This window comes from Rousettus aegyptiacus, unplaced genomic scaffold (genome assembly GCF_014176215.1).
Source record: "Rousettus aegyptiacus isolate mRouAeg1 unplaced genomic scaffold, mRouAeg1.p scaffold_m13_p_12, whole genome shotgun sequence".
NCBI classification, from domain to species: domain Eukaryota; kingdom Metazoa; phylum Chordata; class Mammalia; order Chiroptera; family Pteropodidae; genus Rousettus; species Rousettus aegyptiacus.
In genome coordinates this window covers 60,243,105-60,255,968 of record NW_023416287.1, presented here as the reverse complement: position 1 = coordinate 60,255,968, position 12,864 = coordinate 60,243,105, and the positions used below count along the sequence as shown (strand labels likewise).

General features: G+C 39.1%; 1 protein-coding gene across 2 annotated transcripts; it reads left to right on the top strand.

Annotated features, from left to right (window-relative positions):
- The first annotated feature begins 769 nt into the window (after window positions 1-769).
- Window positions 770-11,796, top strand: AQP4 (aquaporin 4). Of its 2 annotated transcripts, none has more exons than XM_016160084.2 (5): window positions 770-978; window positions 4,087-4,501; window positions 5,388-5,552; window positions 5,846-5,926; window positions 9,402-11,796. In XM_016160084.2, the coding sequence occupies exons 1-5, from the start codon at window positions 947-949 to the stop codon at window positions 9,678-9,680; spliced, it is 972 nt and encodes a 323-aa protein (XP_016015570.1). In that variant the 5' UTR covers window positions 770-946; the 3' UTR covers window positions 9,681-11,796. The 2 variants fall into 2 exon arrangements, with proteins under 2 accessions (XP_016015570.1, XP_016015572.1); XM_016160086.2 differs by lacking the exon at window positions 770-978 and adding an exon at window positions 1,715-1,980.
- Window positions 11,797-12,864: the final 1,068 nt, after the last annotated feature.

The following is a 12,864-nucleotide window of genomic DNA, read 5'->3' as shown; positions in this document are numbered from 1 at the left end:
AGATGGCAATGCAGGCAGCTAATTCTCAGACCTACCAAAGTTCATAAGCTCCTCAGTGCGGGGGAGTGCCTTCATGGACACACAACCTGGGTCGTTGCGCAGGGCCACACTTAAAAGGACCCCACACTCTGTGTTAATGTCCTGCTGTTGCAATCTTGAAATTCTTAATTTTAAACAAAGACCCCTGCATTCATTTTGCACTGGAGTTCACAAATGATGTAGTCAGTCCTGTCCCTATCTTTTTTGATATCGAATTTACCTACAGTTCCTGATAATTTTGTCCCCACTCAATCTCTATATATTTTTTAAATTTACTACTTCTTGCCCAACAACTGTTATTAACATAACAGCCAGGCGAGCCTCCTGAAGTACTTATTTCTTATTTGTCCTATTTTTTCTATTTTCTATTTTTCCTATTATCCAAATCAGTGCTGTCCAGGTTACAAATGGACCTGCAGTTATCTATTGTGCTTAAAATGCTGCTTTTCAGATCAAAAACTCCAAAATAAAAGCCATTGGCTACTTCTGCTCAAAAACAAATGCACTGCGGCTGCTCAATTAACCTCAATTGCTTGGTAATGTAAATCTATGTTCTCATAGTTGCCCAATTTCAACTACAACACATAACCAAACAAGACAAAGTCTCACCAGTGCTCTGTGGTAGGAAGAACTCTGGTAAAGATTTGGGGAAAGCCTCTTTTTCAAAGATTACCAGCTAAAGAAACATAACACAATGTTTTGTGTTTCTGAAATGCTGTGTGTCTATAGTGATCAGGTAGAGAAAAGTTATTTCAAGTTCAAATATAACTTAGTGATTGCCACATGGTGCAGAATCTTTCCACCCCTAAACTCCAAGAACCCAATCAGACAAGTGGCCGTAATCTGACTCCCAGCTCACTGAGAGCTGCGGGCAGGCAATGAGAGCTGCACTCTGGCCAGGGAAGGCATGAGTGACAGACCCGCAGCAAGGCGGTGGGGGTAAGTCCTTCTTTGCCTTAAGGAAACAACGCTCAGGGCCAAAAGATGAAACTCTCTTTTATTACAGATATTTGTGCCTTCTCTGGCAAAATCTAGAAGAAAACTATAGGGCAGGTGGGCGGTTCTTTAGATACAAGTCCTGGGCATGTTCATAAGAGAGGCATAGGGAAGGTAGAAGAAAAGGATGCTTTGTAGCAAAATTCTCCATATATTTGAGACCGGTGAGAGCACAGGGCAACGACGCTATAGAGATAAATCTATCTGCGATATTTTTCATCAGAAAAATTACTTACTCAGGGGCTCAACTGTCCAGAAGTGAATCAGGCTGGGAGTTTAGCTAGAAAGAAATGTGTTTAGTTCAGTACAATCTGGGCATATCAACAAACCCCCTTTGTTCCGGGGCAAAAGAAGCAAAACAAATGGTGTTGATCCATTTCCAGTGAGTGTGAACATGGAAAAGAACGTTGATGCTAATGGCAGGGGGCCATGAGAGCCGCTAGGGTGAGCATTCGTAAGGCAAAAGGTATGTATAAGGTGCCAAGGAACTTTGGGGTTCGCCACCCACTGAGGCTGGTCGCTCTGCCCTGGAAGGAGATCAGATTTTGTGGGCTTTCAAGAAAAGCTAAATGCACTCTTAAGGAGTATATTTATCTGTTTGGGGCCTTTTAAATTTCTCTGGCTGATGAAAATTTGAAGCTGAAAGAGCAACCGGATTACTTAAATTAGGTCTCTGGAGAGAGAGACATGTGCATGGGAAAGTAAGCAGGGAGAGAGAGCTCAGGGAACTGGGGAAAGTGAGGGAAGAAGGGGTGCAGCAGGGAGGCGGCCTTTTCCCAGGGCCCGCCTCTGCCGGGGGTCTGTGCTGCAGAAAAGGGACCTGTGCTTCTTGCCCACCCGCGCTTTGTCCGCTGCCTTTTTCCCATTAAATCCGGCCACAGACGACCAGCACCTGTGACAGCACCTTGCCCCCTTAACATCTCGGCTATAGCGGTGGGGCTGCTGGTGAGTTCAGAATCCACCCTGAGAACTTCTTTTTCAATTTGCAAGCTGAGTTTCTTTCCTTTTGGGAGATTTTTAATGTCTCTCCCAGGGCATCCTCCCTGCCCCATTCCAAGCGCCGTATTTATCTCTATTTTCTCTTCCTCTGGGAAATGTGATGTCATTGTCCTCCCAGCTGGGGTTTTCCATAATTACATGATTCACTTATAGGCGTTCATTTGGGCAGCAGACACTTGGGACAGGGCTGGCTGTTCCCCTTCTGGAGCCACCTGGGCTTGGGCAGAAAATGAGTTTCTCTTTCCAACTCTGAAGCAAAGCCCCATAGCAAACCAGAGGCTGAGTTGAGATCCTCAAGGTCAAGAGAGAGTTCCCCTAGCCCTTTTTGGCAGAGCATTTCCCCACTGCTCATCCAGAACCCAGTTCCTGAGGAGAGCGAATAATGGGGGGACAACGAATAATGGATCACTCAGTAATATACCAAGGGGAAGGCTGCAATAACTCTAATCTGTTAAAATACTTGGCTTTTTTGCCTAACTCTTTTTATAGCCCTCTGTGATTAGAGTCTCTGCTAAATGCTCTCCATACTCCTTCACGCTTCCTGCTATTCACAGGCAAAGGATAAGGGCAAATGTCTTGAATAATGGGGTGAGTGGGTAAAAGTCAGTTCTTTCCAGAATGAGCAGTTGGAATTCATATCCTCAAACCCTATCCCTTCTCAGCTCCAAAGGTCTTCAGGCACTAAGAGGAAAATGCATTGGAGGAAGAAAGTGTCTTCACTCTCAAAGGGAGCCCTTTTTCTCCTCATCCTCCCACACCCCCTTCCCGGCACCTAAGCCCCACCCCGCCCCCAAAAACACACACACAAGCTCCTCCAGGTAGAAACATGCCCGTCTTCTAGGGCCAAGCTAAAGTAAGACAAAGCCACCACGGAGAAACTAGAGAACTACATTTTTCAATGGAGGCTTCTACTTCAAGGACCACAGTGTCCCTTGCCACACCCCCTTTGCACACTTGCCTTCCACAGGTCTGCCTCATTCGCTGTCAGCTGCGCTTGGCTGCCCCTGAAGGGCGGGCAGGGTGCCTGGGTCTCTGCGTGCATGCGCTGGGCCTCCTAGATATCTTTGGAAGTTTATCTGAGGGGTAACGACAGGGATTGAGAGAGGAGCAGGTAGGAGGAGGGACTGTCCTCTAACACTGCAAAAGCAACACGGAGACCAGGGGCTGGCGGGAGGGGACGGGGGCGCAGGTCCGGGCTGACCTGCTGCGGTTTGTCCACCTCGCCGCTGGCCGTGAGCCTGGAACCTGCTCGAGAATGGCCACTCTCCCGCCTTTTGAGAAGCGCTCCAGCTCCCCTGGCGCCCAAGGGGGACGCTTCCTAGCGCCGCGCGTCGGGACCAGAGTGGCGCGCACAGAGTCCCTAGGACTCCTCCATCTGCCTGGAGACGGTGGGGGGAGGAAGGGAGGATCCCCGTCCCAGCTCGGGCACTGCTTGATCCCACCGCCCCTGCCAGTCACCGTGAGCTCCCCATTCCCCAACGAATTTACCTTCTGGAAAGACAAACTTCCAGTATTCCTGGCTTCCTAGCAGGTCTCTCTTTAATCTAGAGTCTCTGGGAGACTGGAGGAGAGAGGAGGGAGAATTGGAGCCCTGCAAATCCATTTTTAGAATGCCATTTTTGAGCAATAAAGTACAAAACTGAAGAAAAACCTCCCTGTCTTACTGCTTTGTGTTCAAAATAGAAATGGCATTACAAAGCACATTGAAACGTAAAAACTTGCTCTGAGGGAATTAACTGCAGGGTAAATATGTTTTATTCTTAATTCTTTAAGGAACTTGATTTAGACATTTTCCATTCTAGGAACAATTCAGATAAGTTGAATCTTTGAATATTAAATCAAAGAAAACTAGAATAACAATCTATTGACTATTAATTAAGGACACAATTAATCAATTAAAGAGATTTTCCAGTAGCATTCTTTCTTGGTATCTAAATTACCTTTGGGACGCCTTCACCCGCAGTAAGGCAAGATTGCAGGTCTGGTGTCTTCACCTGAACTCATAAACCTTGGTTTGGTAGCTTTTGATGCAGTTTTGTTTTTCCTTTTCAGTAAGTGTGGACCATTGTGTAGAAGAGAAAGCATCATGGTGGCCTTCAAAGGGGTCTGGACTCAAGCTTTCTGGAAGGCAGTCACAGCGGAATTTCTGGCTATGCTTATTTTTGTTCTCCTCAGCCTGGGATCCACCATCAACTGGGGGGGAACGGAAAAGCCCTTACCCGTCGACATGGTCCTTATCTCCCTTTGCTTCGGACTAAGCATTGCCACTATGGTGCAGTGCTTCGGCCACATCAGTGGCGGCCACATCAACCCTGCTGTGACGGTGGCCATGGTGTGCACCAGGAAGATTAGCCTCGCCAAGTCTGTGTTCTACATCGCAGCCCAGTGTCTGGGCGCCATCATCGGAGCGGGGATTCTCTACCTCGTCACACCTCCCAGTGTGGTGGGGGGCTTAGGGGTCACCACGGTAGCATCTTTAGCTTTTATTTTCAAACTAGGTTTCCAGGTTTCTTGCAGACTCTACTCAATGACACCCTGGTGACCTGAGAGACCTTCCTAAATTTGCTCATTTATTCCCAGGGAATTTCTGATGATTCTTGATAAGGGTAAAAACTAATTCTGGCAACATTGACTGTATCTATATGAAATCATTGCTCTTGAGTGACTTGAATATTACTAAGTCTGGGTGACACAAAAATTGTATTGGCTTTTTTCCTCTCTCTCTCTCTTTCTCTCATCCCAGTGACTAAATTGACCACATATTTAGCATAAGACATTTTTATTACAATTACTTGTTGATTCACTAGCAGAAGGAACAACTTGTTTCTTGTCATGTCCATGAGATTTTAAATGATCTACATTAAGGGTCACACTTAAAAAAGTAAATTGACATTTGATCCTAGTTTGCTTCTTAGCTAGCCAATTAGGAATATCATTTGTTAACTCAGTAGCAAGGCTGATTAAAAAAACCACACATGGTTTAAATTTTAACTAATTAATTTAAACCCAATGAATAGATTTAATCATTGCCTTATAAAATTATAAAACTCTCAAGAAACTCTTTTAGAAGTTAAGTGCAACAGTGGCCCATTTTGCTTCCTTTGTAGAAAAGGACATTCAACATAAACTCCTACTTGGTAATTGTAGGAGTAATTAACTAACTATGATGGCCCAAAATGAGCAGAAATTTATTTCTTCTTTTTTGGGGGGTTGAGGAGTAGTGTCTCAATTGGGGGTAAAATAGAACACTCGACCATCAGTTTTTACAGGGATAAAATATGCCTTTCTCAATGATATGTTATCATAGAAAGGATATTCTTGCTTCAACTCAAATGATATTCTTCTCTTTCTAGGTTCATGGAAATCTTACTGCTGGTCACGGTCTCCTGGTGGAGTTGATAATCACATTTCAGTTGGTGTTTACAATTTTTGCCAGCTGTGATTCTAAACGAACTGATGTCACTGGCTCAATAGCTTTAGCAATTGGATTTTCTGTTGCAATTGGACATTTATTTGCAGTAAGTTTCCAAGTCCGTTTAAATAATTGATCTATTTCATTTATCCTCACCCTAGAGCTGGCCTGGAAATGTCTTTTACAGCTGTAGTTTTTTAGTATCCAGCCACATCTGTCCATTTTAGGTGATTATCTTACTAACTTTGTGATGAGAATGCTGATCTGGCTGCTAACATCTTGACACTTCCACCGTTTCTTGGTTAGTTACCATTGCAAATGGTAGGAAGTTGCAATGAATGATACCTGTTAGTAGCCCTGTTTCAGTAATGTCTGAAATTGTTTTCTTTTTCCCTACAGATCAATTACACTGGTGCCAGCATGAACCCCGCCCGATCTTTTGGACCTGCAGTTATCATGGGAAATTGGGAAAACCACTGGGTAACTATCATATTGAGGACAATTACCCATGAAGCTTTTTTTTCCCCATCATTTTGCTCACTAGTTTCTCTTACTTCCTCCCAACCTTGAGCCCCCACTTTATTACATCTTTCATAAAAACTAGGGAGAGACTAGCACAGATCTGCTGCAAAACATCTCATCTTATATCTGTTTTGGGCCTTTAGTAATAGTTTTCGGTTTTTGTTTTATTTTGTTTATCACTGCTCTGGGCACTGTATCTGACGGACTGCTGCAGAATGTACCATACATGGAGGTTGCCTATGCGGAACAAGTTAAAATCAGGATAGTGTAGTGAATATGGTTTTTAAATAATTGAAAGTAAAGGCTTCCTGGCAATAACAGAAAATATACTTGTAAAAAAGAAGATGAAGAAAAAAATGAAAAACATGCTTTAAAGCACTGCCCATAGCGAAAATATTTACCTTTTTTTGTTTACAAAATCAGGAACCCAATTAATAGTATGTGACTTGGAAGCACTTGAACTGCAAATGGTGAGGAATAAATGGTACAAATGTTTACACTATTATCACCGTAACCATAGCTTGAAAAATAAATCACTTTCAGAAAAGGTGTACTTTTCAGTCTCATGCTTCATCTACTTATTAAAGTGGCAGCAGTGCTTCTGAAGAGCAGATTTTTAAACATCACGACCAATTTTATTTCAATTGCTTCTTACAAAAAAAAGAATTTAAATTACTTAAATGACAAATGTAGTAGTGTTGAAGGCCACTCACACACAAATTTTCGATAATCAATAAAAATATGAGGCCTATGTAAGCCAGCCTCAACCGGGGCTGTTTTATTGTCATGTATATGTTGTGATGCTATTTTCTAACTTTTAATTTATTACTATGTCACTTGTGTTTCAATCTCATGCATACAGGGCTTGTTGACCCCGTCACAACCACTCAGTCATGGAGTACATTGCAAATTAGAAGAAATTGCACCACTGCAACATGCATTCAGTTCTAAGAAAAGTGTATCAAGTTTTTACGAGTAATCTACACTATTAAATAACAGCCTTTGAGTCAGTGTTCAAAAGCAAGATTTGGACTCAGACAGGCAAAGGCTTAGTCGACAATATTATCCAGGAGATTGGTCATTTTGCCGCTGATATTTCAAAATTTTTATCTCAGATGATTTGCCACATTAAGAGGAATGAAAATATTTAATGGCCAATATGTAGATCTTATGCTAAAGTACAACTTTCAGTCCAAATTACTTAATTCAAACTATTTTTATAATTAAAAATTAGAAAAATGTGACTTTTCATTTTCTTTGTAAAGACTTTAAAATGTGGATGAAAGTACATTTTTATTAATTACTTGTTAGTTGTGGTAAACTAGTTATAATTTAAAGACTAGGAAAACTAAGATTGTTGCTTGAATCAAAGTTTTCCCCTTCTCGTTTCATCAAAAACTTAAACCTACTCAAAATGGATGTTTATTTTGTAGCAACAGTGTGTGAAATTTAGAACTAAATCAAAGTTTATTTGCCAATAGATAGATAGATAGATAGACTAGAAATAACACAAAAATATTGATGACATTATTTTAGTTTTCTTCCTTATACTTTTGTGTATTTCTTACACTTTTAACACTAAAAGTTCTTCACTTTTATAAACCTCAAAAGATTTTCAAAGTATGTTATGACTTTGTTTTGGAATAGCAACTTGAAATTGAGATTTATTTTTGAGATCATGCAGCTAGATGTGTTATTCAGAGGTGTTTCAGGGAAGTGTGATTATTCAGCAGTCCCAAGTCTTTCTTGTTAGATTTGTAGCTTGTGGAATAGAACATATCTAAGGACATCTTGCCAAAGGAACAAAGAGTAAAGACATTCAGAGGAAGGCTCCTTTGAAAGGGCATAGAGAAGGTAAACTTTCACTTGGTTTCTTTCATGTTCATGATAAGGAACTTGGTTCCTGCAGCCACTCTACCAACTGTTTCCTTGTTGAGTATATGTGTTCATCTTCAGCTTAAAGTTTGAACTTTCTTTTGATTTTGCAATGAAGAGGCTGCAATATTAATTACTGGAGAGTGTCTTAAGCCAGAAGCATTCATCACATTTTTTTTTTTTCAAATGAGAGAACTACAGTGTAGTCAAAAACAGGCTATTTAGTTCAAGAGAGGTTGAATGCAGACAGACCTGAAATCTCAGCTCATCCACTTGCTAAGCATGAAATATTAAGTAAGCATCTTACCCTCTCAGAGTTTTCTTACTCATAAAGTGGAGATAATAATATCTACCTCAAAAGTAATTGTTAGAATTAAATGAGTTAATATGAGAAAAGGGCTAAGCTGGCTCAGAAACAGCATTCAATAAACAGGGTTTCTGTTGCCCAAGTGAATGTGTTGAATGAATATTCTAATATTCTAATATTTCTAATATTTAACAGGGTTTCTGTTGCCCAAGTGAATCTGTTGAGTGAATATCTAATATTGTGCTCTAAAGCAACTGTCGAAGTTTCACCCAAGCTGAAAACTTAATTTATTCTAGACATAATAACCGATGTGATAAAAGCTTCCATTTATTGAATTAAAAATTCTACAGAATTGCTAATCTTCAGATAATTGTCACCCAAAAACTCAGTACAGGGTTTTTCACCAACTTACCATCGTAAGAACCATGAGATGAAAGCACTCTGTGAGAAAAGTAATGAACAAACCATTAGATTTTCAATTAAATCACCAAATTTTAGAGAGGAAAAGCGTGTAACATAAATGATAATGACTTATAGCCAAGCTGGTCACTTCATCTTTAACTTGTCTAGGAAACATGGAATGGAGCAGGTTACTATGAAATTGAACTATTAAGAATTTTACAAGTACTATTTCAGTTTAATCCTGATAACTCATGAGGCATGTATTATTACAATCCTCATTTTGCAGATGAGAAAATTAAGATTTAAGAAGTAACTGATGCAAACACTCACAAAATTGCTAAATTGTGGAGCTGGGATTTTGTTTATCATGCTGTACTGAATAACTAATGCTCCAAATGATAAAATCTTGACTATGACTGTGATTATGCAGAAAACCAATGTAAAATAGCAATTTAAGAAACTAAGGTAAGTACTCTCCAGAATTTCTTTTTTTTTTTTCTATTTTAGTCGAAGACTTCTTTGTGTCTCCTTAATTTTCAATACCACCCAAGAAGAGCTATCTTTACTTTAAGGATTGTCAGAAAATGGAAAGAATGTAATTAATAAAAGCAGGAAGAGAAAAACAGGGTTTTTTTTTAATTTTCTATTCAAAAGTTATTTAGCAAAATGTGGACCTCTGATATGGATCTGATGTACTTTTTTATATTCTGTTCAATTTTCCTCTTTCTTATGCGTGACCCATACATGACCCTCTCTTAATTTAAACCAGCTAAATTCTATATTCATGAATTGTTCAAAACAATAGTTTTTCTCTACTTAAACTCTTTAATTCTTCCCTCTTTCCCCCAGATATACTGGGTTGGACCGATAATAGGAGCTGTCCTTGCTGGTGGACTTTATGAATATGTCTTCTGTCCAGATGTTGAACTCAAACGTCGTTTTAAAGAAGCCTTCAGCAAAGCTGCCCAGCAAACGAAAGGGAGCTACATGGAGGTGGAGGACAACAGGAGTCAGGTGGAGACTGACGACTTGATTCTAAAACCTGGAGTGGTGCATGTGATTGACATTGACCGAGGTGAGGAAAAGAAGGGGAAAGACCCATCTGGAGAGGTGTTGTCTTCAGTATGACTAGAAGATAGCGCTGAAAGCAGACAAGAACCCTTAGAACTATCCTCGGATTTCCTTCCACACATTAAGGAAACAGATTTGTTATAAATTAGACATGCGCAGTTTGTTGGTCCATGTCATATTACTCAGTCTAGATGATAAATATTTTATTATTTACCAAGGAGGAGTGGAAAAAAACATTGTGAATTCAAAACCTAAATGAGAAATATTTTGAAAGTCTCCCCAAAACAAATATATATCTAGTTTATCTGGTTGTCACCCGTTAATAATCAATTTAAAATGTGTATCAAAATTTGGTTGTCTTGCCTGACAGAAAATATAGATAAACCTATCAGCTTATTCCTCTTCTACCATGGATTGGTATCATTAATTCTCATTTGAGTATTTATTACATTAAATCAGGTTTATCAATGGCAGAATACAGTATGGCAGAGTCATGCATATTCAAGAGAGGAAATATAACAAGCTCTTTTATGGGCAATCTCTTACTTATAAACTACCTTGGCAAAAGAATAGTAACTAGGGTCATTGCTAATGAATTATTTCCATTTGTATTTCAAATACCCAACTTGCAACTCAAACTCTAATTCATAATATTCTTTCCTCCTCGTCGATGCCCCAGGTAATATGGAATTAAATTCCAGATATTTGAATAATGTCCAGAAACCCAGTATACTTAGTAGTGCTACCTAATAAGACATCCAACTTACAAGGGACACCTATTCACATTCAGGATAAACAGATTTGTAAGGTCTTATGGGGGTGAAGAAGAAATCACCATCATCATACAAAAATCACAAGGAAAATGGAAATCTGAATTTTGGTATCAAATAGTTTATCTGTTTTCAGTGCACATCCTCAAATATACCACATGAGGTTAATAGTTTAAACCTTTAACCATTTAACCACTTTGCTTTTTTTTAACTTATTGGAAAAACTGGGGGTTTTATTTGTTTGTAATTTTGGTTATCTATATTTAAACATTAGCTAAGACATGTTTTTTATAACAAGAACATAACTAGGTGAGTTCTGACTTTTTTGTTGATTATTAAACTCTGTTTGTTCTAGAAGGTGTAAACTGCTTCTGCCCAGTCCCAATCTCTGATGCTCTCTCACTTCTCATGAAATTAGTTGATTATCTTCACTGCACGTGTGATGATATTTTAATGAATTAAAATGTATGAGAGACGAGAAAGACTTGGTTGCAAAATAAAAGAGTGAGAATATCAGAACATTCTGTATTCAAAGCTGACTAGATGACCAATCTTTTATTTGTAAGGATATTGTACATAGCCCAACATATTTTTAAAAGATTTTCATTACTAAATCATTTATTTGTCAAAATAGTTTGGTTTGCCTGCACTGTTTTTGCTTTATGTCAATAGAATGGTCTCTGGAAACCCCAGTTTCTATCATCTCGGCCATCTAGTGTGACCTTTATCTAAGACAAAGAGCTGCAAACATCAATTTCACTGAACAAAAGCTAGTAGTAAAGCAAAAACTTATCACTGCAAAGAGCAGCTTGTACATAGCTGATAATCAAGGGCTTTCTTCTCTCACGCACAGTTCCAACTGTGCACCACTTTTCAGTGTTAATGGCAGTCGTGTGTCTGTGGCAGTGAGATAATGGACCACTATTAAACCTGATTCTCTTCGGTGCTAGGAAAGTGGTGTGCAAGGTTCCCAGAGAGTCATCACACCAGTGTTGCATCTGGGAGTACCACTGTCATTTTTTTTTTTTTTTTTTTTTATCCAGCAGGTGCTGAAATCCCAAGCCCCTTTTTCAGGGGTGTGGCAAACCACACCCTATGCCAGTGATGCACATTGCTTCCCCCTTGAGGCAGTATCTCTAGGAACTAGGATGCAATTCTAAGGATGGTTTATGCCTGTCTTTTCAAATGTTTGCACAATATACTACTAAAGACAAAATCAGTGGTGGTCCAGCTCAAAAGATGATGCTATCAACCACCAGCAAACATGACAGTTCAAAAATAAGTTAGGTTAACAAGGAAAAGTTAAACAGATTTTCCCAGTATGCTTACAGTTTACTGGCTCATAATCATTTTTATTCAGTCATGTGTTTCACTTCTTATAAATCACTTTTCCACTTACTTCCAGTCAGAACATTCAATAAGTTAGTGTTAAATTAAAAAAAGTATAAATGATTTTTTTGTACTTTGCTTTCCAGCAGCTAACAGAGTGTGCATGGCACTTAGTAGACATTCAAAACAAATGTTAGTTAATAAAAAGTATATACATTTTATTTGGGATTTAAAAATATGAATAATTTTTTTAGTCTTTATTTTGCTCAATGCTTAATAAAAGCATGATTTCGAGGACTACTAAAGAAAGGCACTATAAATGCAAAAAACATAAAATATGTTTGTGCATTCTACCAGTTTAGAGGCATGCAGTGAATGAAAGCTTTAGTATTTCTTTTTCCTGCATATAAGACAACATATTTTGTATTTCACTCAAGGCTCTGCCAGTAAAAAGTAATGAAATTGTACCTTTCTAATGACATCTATGCAGCAGGGGTCTATTGCCTTGTGGATGGCACCAAATTATCCAAGTGTATTAGGAGACTAGGGCTTTTCCTTTAATCCCTTCTTATTAATGAAGTGCCTCGTGCTGCTCCCAGGAGAGCGCCACTGACAGATATACAGAAAAGAGATCAGAGAAAAAAAAACTGGAAGAACATAAATGAATCATACCCAGCCAGGAAACGATGCCAACCATCTCTTCCCTAAGGAAAAGTACAACGAGCGCCCCCAAACTGTAAGGTGGTCTCTACCCTGAAAATGTATATAGTGTGGCAAAAGAGTTGAAAGGGTAAGAGTCATTTTTTGTTTTCAGGGATTTCTTAATAATTTGGGGCACAGAATTTGAATGAATGTTTTCACTGTTGAAGATGACATTTTCTTCAGTCCTAAACTTTTACCCAGGAAGGAAGTATTTTCTGGTACCTAAAGAGTTGCCTAAATTTAAGATTCCTACTCTTTGTTTCTGCCATATAACACTTTTTATAAATTCTTACGCTTTTTATCATCTGATTTTTTTCCCTAGTGCAGTTGATAGGTGCTAACTAGAGTTGCCCCTCAGTCCTAAAGATTTTACAAGAAGATCAGAAATATTTGAATAACATAGATTAAGATGTCTAATTAATTCTTTGAGGTCTGATTCC

Bases quoted from the DNA above. Each gene is read 5' to 3' on its own strand.
- AQP4 (XM_016160084.2), top strand. From the start codon at position 947: ATGAGTGACAGACCCGCAGCAAGGCGGTGGGG. The intron at 979-4,086 runs GTAAGTCCTTCT...TTTCCTTTTCAG, and splicing joins CCCGCAGCAAGGCGGTGGGG to TAAGTGTGGACCATTGTGTA. The intron at 4,502-5,387 runs GTAGCATCTTTA...TTCTCTTTCTAG, and splicing joins GGGGCTTAGGGGTCACCACG to GTTCATGGAAATCTTACTGC.